Here is a 22,500-nt window from a genome sequence, read left to right as displayed (position 1 = left end):
CACCACCCAAGCCTCGTCGTCTTCGTCTCGTGGTTCATCACTTCGCCGTTTCCTTCTCCTCCTCCTCCTCCTCCTCCTCCTCCTTCTTCTTCTTCTTCTCTTACTCTTCTCTACCTCTTCTACCTCTCCCACTTCTACTTCTAATTTCCCATCGGAACTCTTCTCCCACCTCTCTTCCGTCCCTTTTAGCCTCTAATCGTTCCTCTCCCCATCTCCTCCTATCTTCCCCATCCTTACCTTCCCGTGCATGTTCCCCTCACCCCGTCCTCTCCCGTCTCCCCCGCTTCTCACCTCTCTCTCCTGTCCCTCCCCACCACTACCTTTACTTCTCCATCCCCTCTCCCCTCCCCACCCCACTCCCCACTCCCCACCCACTCCCCTCTCTCCTCTCCCCACCCCTTCACCCCCTTCCCTCTCTCCTTCCTCCTCTCCACCCCACCTCTCCACCCCACCCCACTCCCCTCTCCCCACCCCCCCCCACTCCCCTCTCCCCTTTGATGCAGTTCATCTGGCTGGTCTGACGCCCCTCGCACGGCTCCCCTGACACCGCGGCGGCGATAAGAACGGAGTTATTGCTTCTGCTGGCGGGATTTACGTTCGGGCCGAGAGGTTGCACTCGTTATGTCGTTAGTGGGTACGAAGCCGACGCTGGGTTGCGCGAGTGTCCGTGTACCTGGGCTCGTATGCGCGTTTTTTTCTTTTTTTTTTTTCTTTTCTTTTACGTGCGTGTTCCTCCCGTCCGCGGCCTCAGGTGAGTCGCCGCCGAGGGAGGGCCCGGGCGTGAGCGGGCGAGGGGCGGGGGGGGCGGCGTGTGCGTGCGACAACAGCGCCAGTGTTGGCGGCCGAACACGCCACCCGACCAGGATTCAAGCTGGCGCATCCGGCCATGTGAGAAGGGCTGGCTGTGAGGGCGTGCAGTGTTCGGAGGGCGGGGGAGGGGAGGGGGCCCCGGGAGCCACAATGGGTATGTTGTGGGGCACGCAGGGCGACGCCGGGGCAGCCTGGTAGCGGCGATAACATCTGTGCGTGAGGGAACAGTGTGGGCCAGTGTGTTCTGGGCACCCGCGCGCCGCCACGCACTCGGAACCTCCCTCCCTTGTGTTCGGCTCCTGTTGGGAGGCATGCACGCCCGCCCCGCGTTCCGGCTGCCTCTCGTCGCGCCTCTCGTCGGGGGTTCAGGCACTCTTCCCGCCTCCTCCCTTGACCGCAGCCCCTCCTTCGGCCATCCATCCAGGCCCTTTTGTTCCTTGCCTTTCTCGTCCATCACCACCTCCTTCTTCTTCTTCTTCTTCTTCTTCTTCTTCTTCTTCTTCTTCTTCTTCTTCCTCCTCCTCCTCCTCCCTCTCCTCCGCCTCCTCCTCCTCCTCCTCACCCCTCCTCCTCCTCCTCCTCACCCTCCTCCTCCCTCCTCCTCCTCCTCCTCCTCCTCCTCCTCCTCCTCCTCCTCCTCCTCCTCCTCCTCCTCCTCCTCCACCTCCTCCTCCAGTTCTCGTCGCGTCCCCTCACCCTCATCCAATTCCTCCTCTTTTTCCTCCTCCTCATCCGATGTATCCTCCTCCTCCTTCTCCTCTTCCTTCTCCTCAAGCCCTCCTCTCGCGCCCTCTCGCCCTCGTGCGATCATCTTCCCTGTCGCTCCTTGACACGGGAGTGCCTGGTCCTCGAGACGCGGCGGGGTCGGGCCGCCACCCTTGGCTCTCGCTCGGGCCAGTGAGTGCCGCCGCCGCCGCCGCCGCCGCCACGAAACGCGATATCAGAATTACGGTTGACGGGGCGAGGAGCTTTGTTGTTCGAACGCGATAAACAAGGGGAACGATACAAAGAAAATGCTCTTGTGTATCTTCTCTCTCTCTCTCTCTCTCTCGAAGGTCCTGTTTAGTCGCCCCTCCGAGAGGCTTCACTTGTTTGTTTGGCCAGCGCTATTACGCTGATTTATTGCTCGCTGGCTCCACTGCTCCCTCTTCTCTCCTTCGTCTTCTTCTTCTGCTTCGCCGTATCCTCCTCCTCATTCTCCACATCTTTATCCTCCGCCTCCCTCCCTCTCATTCTCCCCCCTGCACTAGTACGGACAGTACATATTCCTGCGTATGATTTTGTGTACGTCAGGAAGCCATATATTTTGTATGTCTTTAGGCCATGTTTTTTTTTTACGTCTGTAAGCCATATTTTCCCCATGTGTCTGCAATGGACCTTCCTGTACATCTGTGCGTTTCGGCCTGAATGAGGGGCTGAAGCAGGAGGGCTGGGGTCTGTTCCTGGGAGGTGAGAAGCGATGTTGATGCTGATCTGGCCCGAGCACAAAGGGAGGGAAGGGGAGGTCTAAGCCCAGGGGGAAGGGGGGCCACACAGATCCCTTCTTGTTCTGGCCCCGGAGAGTTCTGTTGTTCCGTGTTTCTCTGTCTCTCTCTCTCTGTCTATCTATCTATCTATCTATCTATCTAGCTATCTAGCTATCTCTGTCTCTCTCCCTACCACTTCCCTCCTCTGTCTCTCCTTGCCTCTCTCTCCTTCACCTTTCGTCTTTCTCCTCCTCTCGGTCGTTATCATAAAACCGCAGATAGTACAGTAGCGAGTATTTTTTTCTCGCCCTTGTAAAACTAAATAATTTGTTTGCACAGTTTCTCCCTCTCTCCCTCTCCATCTCCCTTGAAGGCTCTCAAGGTCGGTCTTTCAAGAGGCTTTTAATCTGGAGAGGAAGTGCGAGAAGAGGCTCCCTTGTTGAGCCAAACGGTCCCCCTTTTCCCCCTTAACCCTTTCCCCTCCTTTCCCCAACCCTTTATCCGTTTGTCCTCTTGGCCGTTTGTCCGTTTTTCTTTCAGTTCCTTTTTTTCACCCCCCCATTTAGTCATTCATTCATTCCATCCCTCTTTATTCGCCCATTTTTCTCTCGCCTTTCTAAGGGATAGAGAGGTGACGTGGAGGTAAGTGGGGCGGGGGAGGGGAAGGAGGGGGAGGGGGATAAAGGAAGGAGCCGGGGAGGGCCCGAGGGAAATAGGTGGAGTTGGCAATTATGGAAAAAGAACGGCAGGGACAAAGAAATTTATCGCGAGGTTGGAGGGTGTTTGCGAGTCCCTCCCTTCCCCTCCCTTCCCTTCCTTTCCCTTCGTTCCCTTCGTTCCCTTCTCTTCCCTTCTCTTCTCTTCTCTTCTCTTCTTTCCCTTCCCTCCGCCTGACTCGCCCCCCTTTCCTTCGCCAACTTTCCAAGGACCTGAAGGAGTGATGGTCGTGTTAGGGATAGACTGACAGATCCTTGGACAGAGGGTGATTTTTCTTTCTCTCTCTCTCTCTCTCTCTCTCTCTCTCTCTCTCTCTCTCTCTCTCTCTTCTCTCTCTCTCTCTCTCTCTCTCTCTCCTCTCCCTCTCCCTCTCCCTCTCCCTCCCTCTCCCTCTCCCTCTCCCTCTCCCTCTCCCTCTCCCTCTCCCTCTCCTTCTCCTTCTCCTTCTCCCTCTCCCTCTCCCTCTCTCTCGGTCTTTCCTTCTTTTGTCCGCTCCCGTTCAGCACGAGATAGGCGTGTGTCCGCCGGCCGCGTGTATCTCCTTACAGAATTGGGCGTGAAGGGCGGCTTCGGGGCTGAGGGCGCGCCTCCCTCACCTTGTTAGGAGGCGAATCATGCCGTCGGGTCGCGAATAAAGTTGATGACCCCCGGCGATCAATCTGTCTGCAGAGGCGCCACTGGACCGCAGCCTGTCAGCCCGACGAAGGCGTGGAGGGGGAGGAGGGGGGGTGGGGGCTCTGGGGCTACGGGGGTGGAGGAGGGGGGGAAGGAGAGGGTCGAAGGGGGATGGGGGGAGGGGGATGGGGAGGAGAGGGTGTTGGTGGGGGAGGGGTGAAGGGGCAGGGGTAGAGGAGGGAGGGGTGGGGGGCCCTTCTTGTCTTCTCTTCTGACGCCTCTTTCCTCTCTGGTTATTCTTTTGGGGAGAGATTGAATTTTGTTTTGAGAGAGGTTGGGGAAGGAGAGAGATGCTTATGCTCTATTTGTAAGAAAGGGAGATGAGCAGGACGGAAAATATAGTGGGAAGAAGGCAGGAGAGAGAGAGAGAGAGAGAGAGAGAGAGAGAGAGAGAGAGAGAGAGAGAGAGAGAGAGAGAGAGAGAGAGAGAGAGAGAGAGAAATATGGATTATCTAGCTAGTGAATGAGAGAGCAATGTTAAAAAGCCTAATACTTATGCGGGGAGACAGAGACACAGACACAGGCACAGACACAGACAGAGAGACACAGACAGACAGACAGAGACAGACAGACAGACGCATCCGGCCGTCGGGGAAGCGGCGAGAAAACACGCGTCGCGGATTTTCTGACCGGCGCCTGTTGCAGCGGGGCGAGGGGGGCGGCGCGGACAGGTGGGACACGCGGCGGGGCCACTCAGCGCCCGTGATACGTGGCCCGGGCGGCGTGAGGAGCGTGCACGTGTGGCAAGTGGCCGCGGCAGCGTGGACGCAATGTAATGGGTCATGGCGGGGGGCACATAAAGGGGGGTGTTGAAGGGGGAGGGGAGGGAGGGAGGGGAGGGAGGGGTATGGGTTGTGGGAGGGGTCTGGAGGAGGGGTAGAGGGCGTGGGAGGGGTCTGGGGGAGGGGTAGGGGGCGTGGGATGGGGTCTGAAAGAGGAGGGAGAGGGAGGGAGGGGGAGTGAAGGGCGGACCTGCCCACTTATGAAAGCGGCACCAAGAGGAGTGGAGGGTGGAAGGGGTGGGGGTGGGGGAGTAGGGAGTAAGGGGGGTTCAGGTGTAGACGCGTTAATTGGTCTTTGTAGTGCCGCCACCTGGGCCACCGCGCGCGCCCCGTCTTCGGTCTCCCTGCGAGGTGAGAAGGCGGCAGGAGGGAGTGAGGAGGACAAATGAGGAGGAGCAAGATAAGAAGAATAGGAAAAGGATAAAGAGAGAGAGAGAGAGGAGGGGAAGAAAAGGAGGACAAGGGGAAGAGGGAGAGAGGGAGGAGGTGGTAGTGGTTATGTTAGTGTTAGCGGTGGAAGAGAAGGAGAAAAAAAAAAAAAAGAAATTGAGAAGAAGAAGAAGAAAGAAAGGAAGGAAGATGGAGAAAGGGAAAAAGGAAAAAGAAAACGTGAGAATGGAAGAAAGAAGCAGCGAAGAAAGGAGATGGAGAAACGGGGCCAAAAGGAAAAAGAAAACAGAAGAAGAAAGAAGCACCGAAGGAAGGAGATGGAGAAAGGGGGGCGTGAGGTGGAGGAGGTCGAGCCAGGCCCCATGATGATAAGAATGGCTGGCTCGATTATTTAACGCTTCCTTGTACGGGCCACTTAGCTCTTGCGCAAGTGAGCGGGTCCCACCCGAGGCAGCGTGGGGGGAGGGGGTTGGGGAGACTTCTTCGAGACGAGGGAGGGAGGGAGGGGGGGAAGGAGGGAGGGAGGGGGAGCTTTTTGCCACACACGTTGATGGCAGAATAGATGAGGAAGGAGAGCATATGGCGCGGGAGATACAGTAGCTGACTGGTGTGTACGTGTGTACATTGTGTGTGTGTGTGTGTGTGTGTGTGCGTGTGTGCTTGTGTGTGTGCCTGCGTCTGCGTTCAGCCAGAGCCCAGGCTGTAATCATTCTGGCATGTTCACCTGGCACGTCAAGCAGGCGAGTGGATGGGGGGTGGGGGTGGGAGGGGGTGCACTCTTCTTGTCAGGTGATGGCAGCCACCACTTTCCTTTTGACATTTTGATGTAAACACCAACGAGGTATTGAGGTGCTTCGTTTGCATCTGTCTCTCCTCTCTTCTCTCCTTTCTTTTCTCTCTCCTCTACTCCCATTCTGCCTCTTTCCTTCCCTCCCTTCCCCATCTTCCTTCTGCTGCACTCCTCTTCACCCCCACTTCTCATCTCTCCTCGCCTTCCTCCGCCTTCACTCATTCCTTACCTCTCTTCCCCTCCTCCTTCCTTCAGAGCATCCCTCCTCCCATCCCTCCTTCCCTCCTTTCTTCTGTTCACCCCTCCTCCCATCCCTCCCTCCCTCCCTCCTTCCCTCGTCCGCGCCGCCGATTGGAACCTCGAAAATTGCGGGAGATTTTGCATCGAGTGAGAAATATATTCATCAGGTGCGACCATCTGCGTGATGAGCTTTTACATGGCTGGCGATGATGATGATGATGGTGATGGATCTCTCCCTCAGCGGTGACAGAAGGCCGTCGCTGAGGGAGACAGATTTATGGCGTGTCATTTCTCGTTTAATGCCAATTTGGAGCCCGCGTTGCGCTTCTCTCTTGCGCGTGCGGTCGCTCCCCGTTTGCGCCTGTCAACAAAGCGGTCGATCTTGCAACAGAAACTTAACTGCTTCCACAAAGGACGTAAAGGAAAAAAAAAGAGAAGTAGTAGCAGCAGAGGAATCCAAGCGCGCCTGCCCCGCGGGTTGTGGATGCCAGGTGTGAGGCTCGCGTGGGTAACCGTGTCTGTCGCTATGCATGTATTATGGGCGTGTGGCACCGGCCCATCGCACATGCATACGTAATGGCACTCGTTGCATACTAACGCGATTATCGAGAAGACGCACACATGTTCGAGGTAAATAAGAGGCGGAGTGGGAGGAGGAAGGGGAGGGGGAGGGGGAGGGGGTTGAGGAGGAGGAGGTGGATGGGGAAGGGGATTAGGGAGGAGGGAGGAGGGGGAGGGGGAGGGGGAGGGGGAGGGGGAGGAGGGATGGAGTTGGGAGGTTGGGCGGGGTTGAAGGAAGGTGGAAGCCGTATTTTTTTCCTTGAAGGGTTGAGTTTGGGCGGTTTGGGGGGTTGTCAAGGAAGGGGGGGGGGTTGGTTTTCCAGGAAGGGAGAACTAAACGTGAGAAAAATAAATGCACATGGTTCAATCCCCGATGAAGAAGGTGAATAGTGGCAGTCGAGAGAAACATAAAAGGTACAAAAATTGAGATAAATGGAAAGGCAGACGATATGCGAGTGGTGAGAATAAGGTGGCCTTGGAGGAGGAGGAGGAGAAAAAACGCGTGTATATAAACACCCGATAACTTGCGCTCAAACACACAGGCATTTTTATCTTTCTCTCTTTACGGTCGACACGCGACCTGCAACTTTCTCACATGATGATGCATATCTCTCCCGCCCCCTCCCTCTCCCTCCCCCACCTCTCAGCATTGTAACTTGACACCCCGTAAACGACCGCCGGTGTCCGCTCTTGACAGTCCTTTGACAGGCAGACACCGGTCCGAGTGGCCTGGCGACGCGGGTCATATATCACATTGGCAGCCGGTTAATTACCCTCCGTGTGCAGGCGCCTCGTCGATCGGCGGCCGCGCATTCCGCCCCGATTCCTCGCCGGCGTCGGGAATCGTGCTAATTGCGCGCGGGGGGGGTGGGGGGGAAGGGGGAAGGGGGGTCGTCGGCGGGGCAGGGGGAGGAAGAGGGTCGTTAGCGGGGAAGAGGGGGTCGTCGGTGGGGGAAGGGGATGCGGTGAGAGGAAAGGGTCGTCGTCGGGGAGTGGGGTGATGGAGGTGAGGGCAGGGGAGAAGAGGAAGCAGGAGGGGGGGGGAGCAAAAACCACGCACGGCGCGGGCGGTCGGAAGGAGGGAGGGGCGGGGATGTGGAAACCGCCGGGGAGCGGGTGGGGGAGGGGGTGGGAGGGTGTTGCGGGAGGGTGGGGGGCGGGCGGGCGGGGGGAGCTTCTCTTCCGCGGAAAGACGTATCATTAAAGACAAGTTGATAACGGGGGTCGTCATCGGCGCCGGCGGTTGGGGCTGACGGCGAGGGCGTGCGATTGCAGTGATTGAAGCCAAGACGAGGGGCGGGCGGGCGGGCGGGCGGGCGGGCGGGGCTGCCTCTCTCTTTCTTTTACGTTCTGTGATACAGTTTCCGTTAGAATGCGGCGTAAGGTGTAGGAGAGGAGGAAGGGAGGAGGGGAGGAAGGGATGAGGAGGAGGGAGGGAGAAGGAGGAGGAGGGAGAGGCAGAGGGAGGAGGAGAGGGAAGAAGGAGTGGGGAAGAGGAAGGGGGAGAAGGAGGAGGAGGAAGAGGAGAGGGAGGGGAGAAGGGAGGGGAGGAGAGGAGAGGGAGAAGGATGAGTTGGGAAGGACAAGAAGACGGAGACGGAGGCAGAAGTCGGCGCCGTCGGGCTTGGTGGCCGCGCGCACAACGCCGTCGTAAGGCTTGTCACCGGCAGCTACCCGCCAAGTGACAGCCTGAGCATGACCCCCTCAGGCTACTCGTCTCCCCTCTCCCCCCCCCCTATGCTTGACGCAGGGGTGGGAACCTCTTCCGCTCCTTTCTCTACCCTGCTCACCCTCCTCTCCCCTCCCCTTCCCTTCCCTTCTCTTCTCTTCACTTCTCTTCACTTCTCTTCACTTCCCCTGTCTCTATTGCTCATCCTCGCTTGCACGTGCGTCCCCCCTTGTTTCCTTCCTCCACCCTCCTCCCCTCCTTTCCCTCCTCCTCGTCCTCCTCTCCCTTCCCCTCTCCCTTCCCCTCTCCCTTCCGGGCAGAGGTGCATCCCGTGCTCAAGTGTTGCAGACATGCTCCCTGTGTATGTGTGTGCGTGTGCGTGTGTGCGCGCATGTAACCGGACGTTGCCCCTTTCATCGACCTCCCCCTCCCTCTCCCCTTCCCCCTTCCCCCTTCCTTTATTATCTCCATCTGCGGCTCTTATCTTTCCCCCCTTTCGCGTTCTGTCCTTTTTTTTTTTTTTTTTTTTTGGTTCACCACTCTTTTATCTCTGTTCGTTCTGTCTCTCCTTGGTCTTCCCCTCTTTATCTAAGCCTTCCTCTCTCCTCCTCCCTTCGTTAGTTTCCTGTCTCCTGTTTCCTGTCACGTTGTTTCTGCCTCTTCGACATCCCCGTGCCCTTCTGTTCCCTTCTCCACCTACTCGTCCTCATCTTCGTCCGTTCCTTTCTCCCCCTCCCTAACCCCGGCTATTCCTCTCTTCCATCCCCCAGTTCCCTCTTCCCTCTTCCTCTCCTTCTCCCCTTCCCCTTTTCCTCCCCTCCCTTCCCTTTTTCCTCCCCTCCTTTCCCTCTTCCTCCCTCCCTTCCCTCTTCCTCCCTCCCTTACCTCCTTCCTCTTCCTCCCTTTCCCTCTTTTCCTCCTCCTCTTCCTCCCCTCCTCCTTCCCTCTCCTCTCTCCCTCCCTTCCCCTCCCCTCCCTTCCCCTCTCTCTCCCCCCCTTCCCCTCCCCTCCCCTCCCCTCCCCTCCACACCTCAAGAGTTGACCTAATGTAAATGTTCTCACCCTTGCACACGTCTGGCGGCGAGCTCCTGACTGCTTTCGTTGCCTTAAGGTCAGCGCGAGACAGGAGGGAGGGGGAGGGGGAGAGGATGGGGGAGCGGGGTCTTACGCCACAGCCACGGCGGGAAAGACATTCCTTCTGCGTCACTTCTCTTCTCTTTCCTCCTCGCTGTCTGGTTGTTTTTTTGTTTTTGTTTTTTTATCTTACCTTTTCTTTTTGTGTTGTAAGTTTTTTTTTTTATTTTTTTATTTTTTTAGGGGGTGCAGGGGTTCTTTGTCGACTTTTTTTATTTCTTTTTTTTCTCTCTTCTTTAATCCGGGCCCTCCCCGTCCCCCTCTCTTCTCTCTTTCACGTTTTTTTTTTCTCCTGCGCTTTTTACTTCTGTTTATTTATTTATTTTTTATAGATGTGTTATTTTTTTTAATGAGGAGAATGGTTGTTGTTTGTGTAATTAGTGTCTAGTAGTTGAATATTTATGTAAGTAGAGAGGGAGAGAGAGAGAGAGAGAGAGAGAGAGAGAGAGAGAGAGAGAGAGAGAGAGAGAGAGAGAGAGAGAGAGAGAGAGAAAGAGAGACGGGGAAACGAAAATAGCATCATTTGCATTGTAAATATTTGTTTTGTACGTAAAGAGTCACGAACGGTCGGGAGAGAGAGAGAGAGAGAGAGAGAGAGAGAGAGAGAGAGAGAGAGAGAGAGAGAGAGAGAGAGAGAGAAACGGGATTATTGAAAACGAAAATAGTAAGATCGACTTTACGTGTAAATTTGTTTTGGCAGGAAGTCACGAAAAAACGGTCAGATTGAAAAGGAGGAGGAGGAAGAAGGAGGAAAGGAGGAAAGATTTTTGAAGAAGAAAAAAAAAAAGATAATTAAAAAAAAAGAAAAAGAGGGAGAAGAACGATCAGATTAGAGAAGGGAGAGGGGAAGAAGAGGAGGAGGAAAGGATTATTGAAGAAAAAAATTATTAAAAAAAGGGAGAGAAGAACGATCAGATTAAAAGGAGGAAGAGGAGGAAGAAGAGAAGGAGGAAAGGACTTTTGAAGAAAAAAAAAGATAATTAAAAAAAAAGAGGGAGAGAAGAACGATCAGATTAGAAGGGAGAGAAAAGAGGGAGCGATTGGCTCAAGAGGTCGACATGTCCGGCGCGACCATCTGGCTGGCGGGGCGGGACGGGAAGCAAAGTAATGAAGACATAAAAGCTGGTCGAGGGAAGATGGGGGCCAGGTGGTTCGCTCGCCGCCTTCCGTCGCTTTCGCTCGCCGACGTCGCGTCTCTCTCTCTCTCTCTCTGTCTGTCTGTCTGTCTCTTTCTCTCTGTCTGTCTGTCTCTTTCTCTGTCTGTCTTTTTCTTTCTCTCTTTCTCTCTCTTTCTCTCTGTCTCTCTCTTCCTCTCTGTCTCTCTCTTCCTCTCTCTCTCTCTCTCTCTGCTAATTTGTCTGTCTGCCTGTCTGTCTGTCTGTCTGGTTCTCTCTTTCCTTCGTCGTCTCTGTCTCTCTCTTGCATTCTCTTGGTTTCTTTCTCTCTCTCTCTCTCTCTCTCTCTCTCTCTCTCTCTCTCTCTTCCTCTCTTCTCTACTCCTCTCTCTCTCTCCTCTCTGCTAATTTGTCGTTCACCGAAAAGAGAGAGACACAAGAGACAATCGAAAAGAATAATAAGAGAATGAGAGAATAATAACGACCTATATATAGAGAGAGAGAGAGAGAGAGAGAGAGAGAGAGAGAGAGAGAATGGGGGCGGGGAGAGAGGGAGAGAGGGAGAGGGCGCTAGTTTCGTCTGCAGCTGGTGTTTTCCGCGTGTCGCCACTGGCTTCTGAGGCTGGCGGACAGCTGGCGCGCATCCCTGGGGTTTTATCTGCCTAATGGTCCGGATTGCGCGCTGGCCTTATCATCAGCCGGGGATTTGCTCTTGATCTGTGTAATTCAATTTTGCTCTCGCCCTCGCCCCGTCTGTCTCGCCCCTGTCTCGTCTCTTGTCTCGTGTCTCTTGTCTCTCGTGTCTCTCTTTCGTGTATCTTGTCTCTCTCTCTCTCTCTCTCTCTCTCGTGTCTCTTGTCTCTCTCTCGTGTATCTTTCTCTCTCTCTCTCTCGTGTCTCTTGTCTTTCTCTCTCTCTCTCTCGTGCCGTCTCTTGTCTCTCTCTCTCTCTCTCGTGTCTCTTGTCTTTCTCTCTCTCTCTCGTGTCTCTTGTCTCTCTCTCTCTCTCTCTCTCGTGTCTCTTGTCTCTTGTCTCTCTCTCTCTCTCGTGTCTCTTGTCTCTTGTCTCTTCTCTCTCTCTCTCTCTCTCTCTCTCTCTCTCTCTCTCTCTCTCTCTCTCTCTCTCTCTCTCTCTTTCGTGTCTCTTGTCTCTCTCTTTCGGTGAACGAGTCTCAGCCGGTGATTCAGTCAACCAGCCAGTGGATCTGTCAGTCACGATGTCAGTCAGTCAGTTAGTTAATGGAGTGATGTCCATAAAGTGACCGCCATGCTGTCAGTCTGAGCTTCCTCCTCTTCCCCCCCTCTTCCCCTCCTCTCCTACCTCTTCTCCTCCTCTCCTACCTCTTCACCTACCTCTTTTCTCGTCACCTTCACCAATTACCATTACCATCATTTTCACCATCGTTGATAATCATCATTATCCCCATCTTTCGCTGTCTTTTTCCCGTTCCCTCCCCTCTCCTCCCCCATCCTTCCCCTCCATATTTCCCCTCTCCCTCCCCTCTTCCTCAATCTTTTCCCTCTCCTCCCCTCCTCCTCTCCTCTCCTCTCCTCTCCTCTCCTCTCCTCCATATATTTCCCTCTTCCCCCACTTCATGTCACCGCCGTCATCCGAATGCCCCCTTCCAGTTCCTCAACCGCCTCTTGCTGGCCTGTGCCTGGCCTAGCCCCCACACATTCATGGGAAGCGGGGCGAGGATGAGGCGGATCCCCTCCTCCCCCCCACACTCCCTCCCCCCACCATTTCCCATCTCTCGGCGGCGTCCCCTCCCCCCTCTCCCCCTCTCTCCCTCCCCCCCCTTAGTCTACGATTTGGATGCTACTATTTTGGTGGTTGGGATTGATATGTTTGTTTGTGTGTTTGGTTGTTTGTTGGTAAAGGCCGGGTTGTGTTCGGTTGTGTTTTAACTGGGTGTCGGATCAGTTCTTGGTAGGAGCGGAGAGGCAGTCGAGTTTATGGATCTATCTATTTATGTATCTCTCTCTTCCTCTCTCTTCCTCTCTCTTCCTCTTTCTCCCTCCCTGCTCCCAATCATTCACAGTCCCTCAGTCTCTCCTCTTTCTATTTTTTCTTTTTCTTTCTCTCATCTTTCCTCTCTCCTCTCCCCTCGCCCCTCTTCTCTCTCTCTCTCTCTCTCTCTCTCTCTCTCTCTCTCTCTCTCTCTCTCTCTCTCTCTCTCTCTCTCTCTCTCCCTCCCTCCCTCCCTTCCTCTCCTCTCCCTTCCTCTCCCTCTCCCTCCCTCCTCTCTCCCCCTCTCCCTCCTTCTCCCTCTTCCCCTCTCCCTCCTCCTCTCCCTCTCCCTCATAATCCCCCCTCGTTCGACGGGTCCTGGCGTATGCTAATTAAGATGGCAGGTCCCGCAAACATCTGGTGTGGTTACCGTGGCGGCTGTGTGTTTTTGTTCCGTGTAGTTGTTTGCACAGGTATCGGATCGTGGTATGTGGCAGGTGAGCTCGTAAATGCGAACACAATTACACCTTCGACAAAGACAAGGGGGGTTTGTTCTCGTCTTGTCTGCGTTCTTCTGGTCCTTTTCCTTGTCTTCCGATATTTTTTTCTTGTTTTTTTTTCGTTTTACTTTCTTCTTCTTTTACTTTTCTTTCTTCGTATTTTTTCCTTTTCTTTCTTCGTATTTTTTCCTCTTCTTCGTATTTTTTCCTTTCCTGTCTTCCATATTTTTCCCTTTTCTCTCCATTCTGTTCTTCATATTTTTTCCTTTCATTTCCTTCCTTCCACCTTTTCTTCCTTCCTTGTTCCTCCTTATGTCTTGTACTTCTTTGTGTCTTCTTCCTCTCTCTGTTCACATTACCTCCCATTACGTCTCTTATCCCATTTATCATAATTTATCATCATTTTCTTTCCCTCCGTTCGAAGAAGGTAAGAACGGGCTTAAGTGCCTGGGGTCAACGCATGTGTACGGATTCTCTCCTCTCCTCTCTCTCTCTCTCTTTCTCTCTCTCTCTCTCTCTCTCTCTCTCTCTCTCTCTCTCTCTCTCTCTCTCTCAGACACACACACACACACACACACACACACACACACACACACACACACACACACACACACACACACACACACACACACTTGCTTTCCACCTTCTCTCCCCAACCCCTTTAATACCTCCCCTTCCAGCCCTCCCCTCCCTCCCTCCCTCCCCTGCAATTGCGAGGGCGTTTGTTGCAATTGCTTGCCTGTGCGTTCCGATTCCCCCGCTACCGGCGTTGACCCCTCGTCGGCGGTGGGGGGTCGCGGTGGGGGTGGCGGGGGGGGGGGGGGGGTGGGGTGAGGGGGGGGGGCGAGACCGGACGACATGATGGCGGGGTTAATCTGCCGTAACGGTGGGTTATTAGCATCCGTGCGCATTATGGCAGGTAATTGACGTGATATCGGGTCATTGCGGGTGACGGAGGAAGGTCCAGACAGGCGGAGAAACACACAGACACGCAGACGGCCTTAGAGACAGACACAGAGAGAGACAGGCAGACTTAAGGACTGACACAGAGAGAGACAGGCAGACTTAAAGACAGACACAGAGAGAGACAGACAGACTTAAAGACAGACACAGAGAGAGACAGAGAAAGAGAAAGAGAAAGAGAAAGAGAGAGAGAGAGAGAGAGAGAGAGAGAGAGAGAGAGAGAGAGAGAGAGAGAGAGAGAGAGAGAGAGAGAGAGAGAGAGAGAGAGAGAGACGGGGAGGCGTGGAGGAAGAGAGGGAACGAGAGGGAATGCGGCAGTTGAGGGGAATGCGCGTGAAAAATGGAAGAGGGCGTGCAGGCATGTTCCCGCCTGTTGCAGAGAAAGGGCGGGACGCGGGTTGACATTGCAGAGGGTTGTGTCTCACGGTGTCGGTCGCCCCTCCTCGGCGTGGGCGTGCGTGGGCGTGGGCGTGTGTGTGTGTGTGTGTGTGTGTGTGTGTGTGTGTGTGTGTGTGTGTGTGTGTGTGTGTGTGTGTGTGTGTGTGTGTGTGTGTGTGTCAGTGTCAGTGTCAGTGGTTCATATAGACCAATTACACACTTAAGTTTACATTGTCTTTTAATTAATTTTACTTGGGTATCGTCTTCCTCTCCCTCCTCCCCCTCCTCGCCATTTTTCTCCTTCCTCCTCCTCCTCCTCCTCCTCCTCCTCCTCCTCCTCCTCCTCCTCCTCCCCTCCGGCCAACTTGCTTGTTTGTCTTCTGAAAGCAGGACTGGGAGGAGGTAGGGAGGTGGGGATGTGGAGGGTGGGGTGGGTAGCGGGGTGGGGGAGGGGGTGAGAGTCAGTCGGATCCCCTCGTGGCATCTTTTTACAAGCGCGTATATCACGTGTTAAAAGTATAAAACCTGCTTATTGCGACCCCGCGCCTTGTTTAATGATTGGGAGGTAAGGATGGGGGCGGGCAGATGAAGAGTCGGGGGAGGGGGAGGGGAGGGGGAGAGAGAGAGAGAGAGAGAGAGAGAGAGAGAGAGAGAGAGAGAGAGAGAGAGAGAGAGAGAGAGAGAGAGAGAGAGAGAGAGAGGGAGGGAGGGAGGGAGAGGGGGACGCAGAATTTGGACGAGGAGGTGGAGGAAGGGGAGAGGAAGGGGGGGAGGGTGAAGAAGAGACGGAGAAAGAGGTGATGATGGAGTGGGTGGTGAGGAGGAGGGCGAGAAGGAAGCTTGTTGGTCCGAGGAGGAGGAGGAGGAGGAGGAGGAGGAGGAGGAGGGCGCCACGGATCTTCTCGGTCTCGGGTTCCCGAAGCCTTTTTTTATATATATATATAAAGCGTGCGTGCATTAATTTGTTTATTTGTTGCCTCCCCCCTTCCCTCCCCTTCCCTCCTTTTCCTTGGCCTTGCCCCCCCCCCTACCCCTTCCCTTTGCCTTTCCCCTGAAAACAACACAAGGCCCCTCTCTCCTGGCCCTCTCTCTCCCCTTCCCTACCTACCCTCACCCACCCTTCCCCTACCCCCCTCCTTCCCTCACTCACCCCTTCCCTCACTCACCACTCCCCTCCCCCTCCCCCTCCCTCCCCCGACGTTTCCCGGGCGCGGCCATAATCTGTCTGGACAAGCAGCGGTGTGGCGGCCAGCAAGGCGTCGCGAGTGGTGGAGCAAGACGTTTTTTCTGCCAAGATGTTTTGTTTGCTCTGGTCGGACGCCTCTCCCCCCCCCCTTTCCCTCCTCCTCCTCCTCCTCCTCCCCGCGTCTCTCCTTTCCTTCCCTCTCCCCTCTCTCTCCTCTCCCCTGCTCGGCCCTCCCTTCCTACCTTGGTCTCTTCTCCCTCTCCTCCCCTACTCTTTGCTCCCTTCCTACCCTGGTCTCTCCTCCTCTCGCTTTCTTTACAACCATCCCCTTCCCTCTCCCACTCTCCCCCTCCCCTCTCCCCTCACCCCTCTTCCCCCTCTCCCACTATCCACTCTCCACTTCTCTTCCTCCTCCCTCCCTCTCCCCTCCCCGCCGCCTTTTCTGGCTCGGAAGTCTTAGAATTAATCTTGGGAGAGTGATTTGGTAGGATTTTGTCGCGTTGGCACGTGGGTCTTTCGTCTCCCTCCCCTTCCCCCTCCCCATCTACTCCTCCTCTTTCCCCTCCCCCATCTACCCTCCCTCTTCCCCCTCCCCATCTACCTCCCCTTTCCCCTCGCTCCCTGTGTAGTTCCAAGATCAGGGTCTCTCTCTCTCTCTCTCTCTCTCTCTCTCTCTCTCTCTCTCTCTCTCTCTCTCTCTCTCTCTCTCTCTCCCCCTCTCCTCTCCCTCTCCCTTCCTCTCCCTCTCCCTCTCCCTTCCTCCCCTCCCTCTCTCCCTCCCCTCCCCCTTCCCCCACCTCCACCCCCACTCGACCGCGTGTTGTCCTCGTCCTCGTCCTCGTCGCCGCCGCCGCCCGGGCCGCGCGAGTCCCCTGCGCTTGTCTACATGTCGAAAGGGTTGTGCTCGCTTGCTTGCTTGCTTGTCCTACACGAAATACGCGGTGTTAATTAAGGGGACGAGAGATGAAAATGAGCCGCGCCCGATAAATCTCCGCGGCGTTGTTGTTGCCCGACAGTAATTAGGGGGCTAATGGCTTGTAAATGCTTGTTCGGCCGGGATATCGGGGTCTTAGGGGGGGGGGGGGGGCTCGCGTTCGCTCTCTCGCTCTCTCTCTCGTCGGCCCGTGCGCGGTGTGGGTGGGGGTGGGGGTGGTTGGGGTTGGGGTTGGGGTGGGAGGGGGTAGGGGAGGGAGGGGAGGGGAGGGGGAGGGTGGGGTAGGTGGAGGGAGAGGGAGGGAGGGGGAAAAATTGGGGTGTGGAAGGTAAGGGAAAATGGGGGTGTGATGGGGTCGGGGAATGGAGGGGGATGGGGTGTTGCCCTCTCTCTCTCTCTCTCTCTCTCTCTCTCTCTCTCTCTCTCTCTCTCTCTCTCTCTCTCTCTCTCTCCTCTCTCTCCCTCTTTCTCCCTCCCTCCCTCTTTCTCCCTCCCCTCCTCTTCTCCCTCCCCTCCCTCTCCCTCCCTCCCCCTCCTCCCCCCTCCCTCTCTCCCCCCCACACGCGCGCGCACACATTTATATAATTTAACTTTTTTTCTTCTCTTTGAGGTTATATTTATCTATATTTCCCTCTGCCTTTGTCTGTATAGCTTTTCATTCGCACTATGTCTTTTAATGTAATTTTTTTGAAAAGCTTTCCCTTTCCCCCGAAAAAGGCATAGGCATCCTTTTGTTTTGTTTTATTATTGTATATGTATATATTTTTTTATTATTGTTATTTATGTATCCTTTTCGATTTTGTGCCACTCCCTTCCTTTCCATTAGTCAGTCGCGTATCATTTCGGATAAACCTATTTTCCTTGTAAATCCCGGGCTTACATTGTCTTTTATTCCTCCGCCCTTCTCTCCCCCTCTTTCTTTTTTTTTTAATCTTAAAAGGATGTTTATTCTTTTTTTTTCTGCCCTCTTTCTCCTGTCTAGCGCTTTCTCTCTCTAATTCTTTCTCTTTAACTCTTTGTCTCTGACTCACTCTTTCTCTTTGTTTTTCTTTCCCTCTCTTTTTCTCTTTCTTCTCTCTCTCTCTCTCTCTCTCTCTCTCTCTCTCTCTCTCTCTCTCTCTCTCTCTCTCTCTCTCTCTCTCTCTCTCTCCATTTTTATTTATTTTTTATTTCCTTCCACATTCCTCCTGTTGCCTCATGCTCTAGCTCGCCACCACTAATTATGCGGCGAGAGGTGGAGGAATCTCTGCCAGCTGGCCGCTCCCCTTTTTTCATTCTTATTTATCTTTCCCCTCTCTTCCTCCTCTTTCATTTCTTTTTCTTTTTCCTCCTCCTACTCCGCCTTTTCCTTCTCCTTCTTTTACCTCCTCCTCCTGATTCATCACCTCTCCCTCCTCCTCGCCCTACCACCTCCTCCTCCTCTTCTTCTTCTTCTTTTTCTTCTTCTTCTTCTTCTTCTTCTTCTTCTTCTTCTTCTTCTTCTTCTTCTTCTTCTTCTTCTTCCTCCTCCTCCTCCTCCTCCTCCTCCTCCTCCCTCCTCCTGCCTCCTCCTCCCTCCTCCTTCCTCCGCCTCCTCCTCCTTCCCCTCCTCCTCCTCCTCCTCCTCCTCCTCCCTCCTCCCTCCCTCCTCCTTCCCTCCGGCCTCCTCCTCCTTCCCCTCCTCCTCCCTCCTCCCTCCTTCTTCCCTCTTCCCCTGTTCCCTCCTCCCCCTTCCTGTGTGTTTTTTTTTTTTCTCCATACTCACTTCCTACTGTCGATGTGCCAGCTGTCGGATTCTCCCTTGCCCCCTCCCCTCTCCACCCGCCACTCCCCTCCCTTCTTTTTCTCCTCTCCTTCCTCATCTTGGCCTTACCCCTGCCTTTCCCTTCCTTCCTCTCCCTATCTCCTCCTTCCTCCTCTTCCCTCCTCCTCCCCGTCCTTGCCCCTTCCACTTGCCCATAAATGTTTTTGTCGTTTTTTTTTTCTCTCTCTCTCTCTCCATTTTATATTTTTTTCTCTGCCTCGGTTCTCTCTTTTTTTTCTCTCTCTCTCACATTTACTCTGTTTGTCGTCTTTTCCCTTTACCCGGAATTTCCTGTTTCCCCTAACCTCCTTCTTTCGGGCCACTCCTTGTAGCCTCCGTCTCTTCCCTGCGCCTCTTCCTTCTCCCTTCCTTCCTTCCCTCACCTTCCCTTCTTTCCCTCCTTAGTTCTGCCCCTCTTCCTTCCTTTCTCCCCTTCTCCTCGCCTCCTCTCCGCTCCGTGGAATCTTCATTCATGTTGGTTTATTAGCCAAGGTGTAAGTAAAAGAGTGGGGAGAGGGGAAGAGGGGAGAGAGAGGGGAGAGGGGAAGTGGAGGGAGCGGGGAGATGGGAAGAGGGGAGGGAGAGGGGACGGTGCAGGGAGAGGGGAAGAGGGGAGGGAGAGAGGACGGAGCAGGGAGAGGGGAAGAGGGGAGGGAGAGGGGACGGAGCAGGGAGAGGGGAAGAGGGGAGGGAAAGGGGACAGTGAGCAGGGAGAGGGGAAGAGAGTGAGGGAGAGAGGACGAGATGGGAAGAGGGAGGAGGAGGGAGGCGGCAGGGAGACAGGAAGAGGGGAGGGAAAGGGGACGGAGCAGGGAGATGGGAAGGAGAGGGGATGGAGCAGAGAAGGGGGGTGGGGGAAGGGAGGGGAAGGGAGGGGAGTCGAGCGAGACGAGTTGGCGCGCGGGTGAGATTGTGGCAGCCCCTTCAAGGTGACGTTGATGTGGTGTGTGCAAGAAGGTGTAAGAGGTAGGGAGGGGAGGGGAGAAGGGAGGGGAGGGGAGAGAAGGGAGAGGGGATGAAGAATGCGAGAGAAGGAAAACGGAGATAGTGATAATGATTTCTTCGTCTTTTTTTTTAACTTCTTCGTCTTTTTGGCGAGTCGTCGTATGTTTGTATGTTTAAAGTATTTGGTAAGTTTTTTTTTTTTTTTTTTTTTTTTTTTGGGGGGGGGAGGCGGAAATGGTTGAAGTTAACTATGTTTTAGCTTCAAGAGTTATCTATCGTAAGTTAATATTTGCGTCAGTGATATAGACGCACGCTTTATTCATTTATTTATTTATTTATTTATTATTTTTAGCTAAGGGAAAAGATCCATCTTGATAACACTCGGGTTTACCTCCTTTTAATTCTCAGGTATTCCTCTCAATTCTCAGGGATTCCTCTTAATTCTCAGGTATTCCTCTCAATTCTCAGGTATTCCTCTTAATTCTCAGGTATTCCTCTTAATTCTCAGGTATTCCTCTCAATTCTCAGGTATTCCTCTCAATTCTCAGGTATTCCTCTCAATTCTCAGGTATTCCTCTCAATTCTCAGGTATTCCTCTCAATTCTCAGGTATTCCTCTCAATTCTCAGGTATTCCTCTCAATTCTCAGGTATTCCTCTCAATTCTCAGGTATTCCTCTCAATTCTCAGGTATTCCTCTCAATTTTCAGGTATTCCTCTTAATTCTCAGGTATTCCTCTTAATTCTCAGGTATTCCTCTCAATTCTCAGGTATTCCTTTTAATTCTCAGGTATTCCTCTCAATTCTCAGGTATTCCTCCTCTTAATTCTCAGGTATTCCTCTCAATTCTCGGGTATTCCTCTCAATTCTCGGGTATTCCTCTTACCTGTATGCACCGCTTCAAAGGGCATTCGGAAGAAAAATGACTAATTTTTTTTTCTCTCTCTCTCCGCAGGGCCCGCCAGCCCCCGCGGCTCCGGGCCAGCTCAAGTTCACCATCGCGGAGACCTGCGACAGAATCAAGGAGGAGTTCAACTTCCTGCAGTCACAGTACCATGCGTGAGTATCGGATTTTGGATTTTGGATTTTTGGATTTTTTTTTTTTTTTTTTTTTTTTTGGGTGGGGGTGCGTGTGTGTGTTTTTGTGTTTGTGTGTGTTTGTGTTTGTGTTTGTGTGTTTGTGTGAGTGAGAAAGAGAGAGAGAAAGAGAGAGAGAGAAAGAGAGAGAGAGAAAGTATGTGTTTGTTTCTCTCTCTCTCTCTTTCTCTCTCTCTCTCTCTCTCTCTCTCTCTCTCTCTCTCTCTCTCTCTCTCTCTCTCTCTCTCTCATCACGCTCGCTCTCACTCCCTCTTTCTTTCTTCGACAAATACATTTCCCTTCCCGGCAGCCATCTTTTATACCCTCCGCCTCCCCCCCCCCTCTCCTTCCCTCCGGTTTTCCAGGCGGGGTTCGTCCGTGCCGGTGGAGGGGGTGGGGGTAGGGGGGAGGGGAGGAGGGGGAGCGCGCGCCACTTTAATCTGATTACTTACAAATAATGCCCAAGTTACGGCCTCGGTTCTCCCTCCTCTCTCTCCTTCCTCTCCTTCCTCAAGCTGCCCGTCTTCCTAGCGCTCGACTTGCTTCTTTCATTCTTTCTCTCTGTCTCGTTCTTTTGCGCTCTCTCTCCCTCTGTTCTCCTTTTCGTTCCTCTCTCTCTTTTCGTTTTCCTTTCTCTGTGTTTCCTGCAGCCTTCTCCCTCTCTCTCTCTCTCTCTCTCTCTCTCTCTCTCTCTCTCTCTCTCTCTCTCTCTCTCTCTCTCTCTCTCTCACTCACTCTCCCATCCTTTCCCCTCCCATCTCTATTCTTCCTTCGTTTCCTTCACCCTGTTCTTAACCCCTCTCTTTCGCTCTCGTTCTCTCTCCATTCCTCCTTATACTTCTCCCTCTCTCTCCCTCTCTCCCTCTCTCCCTCCTTCCCTTGTTTCTCGTTCTTCCCTCTTCATCGGTTTCATCCCTTGTGGCACTCGATTCGGCTGGGAAGGAGCGGGGGTAGCCTGGGCGAGTAGCAGAGATGGATAGAGGGATGGATGGATAGGGAAGGTGGTTAGACGGATAGACCGGGGTGTAGGGAGGAGTTACGTTTTGAGGGAAGGGGAGTGGGCGAGTGGAGTTTGTGATGATGCAAGAGTTGTTTTCGATGTCGTTTGGCGGCGTCATTTTATCATCATCATCGTCGTCATCATCATCATCATCATCATTATTATTATTATTATTGTTATTTGTATTATCATCATCATCATCATTATTATCATTATTATTATTATTATTATTATTATTATTATTATTATTATCATTATCATTATTGTTATTATTATTGTGGGGAAAATAAATGTCTAAAACTTGCCTTTAGTGATAGGAGAGCTTCGTCTTCTTCGCCTCGTGTCGCCGGGGGAGCGTCGTCACCCTGGCGGAGGCGAAGCGGCGGCCGCGGGAGGAGGTGGTCGCTTTTAAGGAGAGGTTTCGAGAGAGGCTTTTAAGACTGCCAGGCGAATTCCAGGGGGACGGGGGATGGGGGGGGGGGGGGGGGAGGGATAGGCTGGTGGGGATGGGTGGATGGGGAGGGTAGGGGGAGGGGTTGGGGAGGGTGGTGGTGGGAGGGGAAGGGGAGGGGTTAGTGGGGAGATCTGGAAAAGGTCGGCTTTGAAAGGCGTCTCATCGCGTTTTTTTTTTTTTTTTTTTTTTATGTCGGGGTTTGGTCCTTTTTCCAATTTTTTCCCTCTCTCTATCTCTCTTTTTATTGACCGTTGTCTCTTTCTTTTTTATATAGCTGTTTGATTATTTTATTTTTGGATGTATAGAGGGTTTTTTTTTCGTTTCATTTTAATGCGAATTAGCCCCCCCACCCCACCCCCACCCCACCCACTTTAGAGTTAGACTTTGAACTGATAGGAGTAGATGCTCTCTCCTCTCGCCCCTCTAATCAATTCTCTCTCTCTCTCTCTCTCTCTCTCTCTCTCTCTCTCTCTCTCTCTCTCTCTCTTCTTCTTCTTCTCTCTTTCTCTCTCTTCCTCTCTCTTTCTTTTATCTCCTTGCTTATGTCCTTTTTCTTTCTCACGTTAAAAAAATATATAGACAAAGTTCAAGGAAAGGGAGAGAGAAAAAAGGAAGAGAAATAAATAAAGGATAAAAGAGAGAGAGAGAGAGAGAGAGAGAGAGATGAAAAGTTTGTCGAGGCGAAAGAGAAATAGAAGAAAGAAAAAGCGTAAAAGAAAGAGGGGAAAGAAAGTGCGGCAGTGACGGTAATTGGTGGGGACGGATGACGTGAAAGGAAGGAGAAAAAGAATGAGGGAAAGAGCGACGTGGAGAGAGGGGGGAGGGAGGGAGGGAGGGAGGGAGGAGAACTTGGAAGAGGGGGAAGGGAGGAGGGAGGAGGGGGTGGGAGGGGGAGAGTGGGGAAGGGAAGGAGGAGGAGGGAGAACAAGGAAGAGGGGAGAGAGGAGGAGAACTTGGAAGAGGGGAAGGAGGATGAGAACTTG

At 53.4% G+C, this 22,500-nt stretch overlaps 1 protein-coding gene across 1 annotated transcript in view; it reads left to right on the top strand.

Moving 5' to 3' along the window:
- The window catches only part of LOC113817104 (TLE family member 5), a 78,687-nt gene that overhangs the window by 23,371 nt on the left and 32,816 nt on the right, over nucleotides 1–22,500 (top strand). The window contains exon 3 of the mRNA XM_070134415.1: nucleotides 19,942–20,045. Within this exon, the coding sequence (XP_069990516.1) occupies nucleotides 19,942–20,045 (104 nt within the window). The remainder of the gene's footprint in view (nucleotides 1–19,941; nucleotides 20,046–22,500) is intronic.

The sequence above is a fragment of the Penaeus vannamei genome, chromosome 19 (genome assembly GCF_042767895.1).
Source record: "Penaeus vannamei isolate JL-2024 chromosome 19, ASM4276789v1, whole genome shotgun sequence".
In the NCBI taxonomy this organism is placed as follows: domain Eukaryota; kingdom Metazoa; phylum Arthropoda; class Malacostraca; order Decapoda; family Penaeidae; genus Penaeus; species Penaeus vannamei.
The sequence above is the reverse complement of the archived record's forward strand: the minus strand, read 5'-3'. Positions and strand labels throughout refer to the sequence as shown.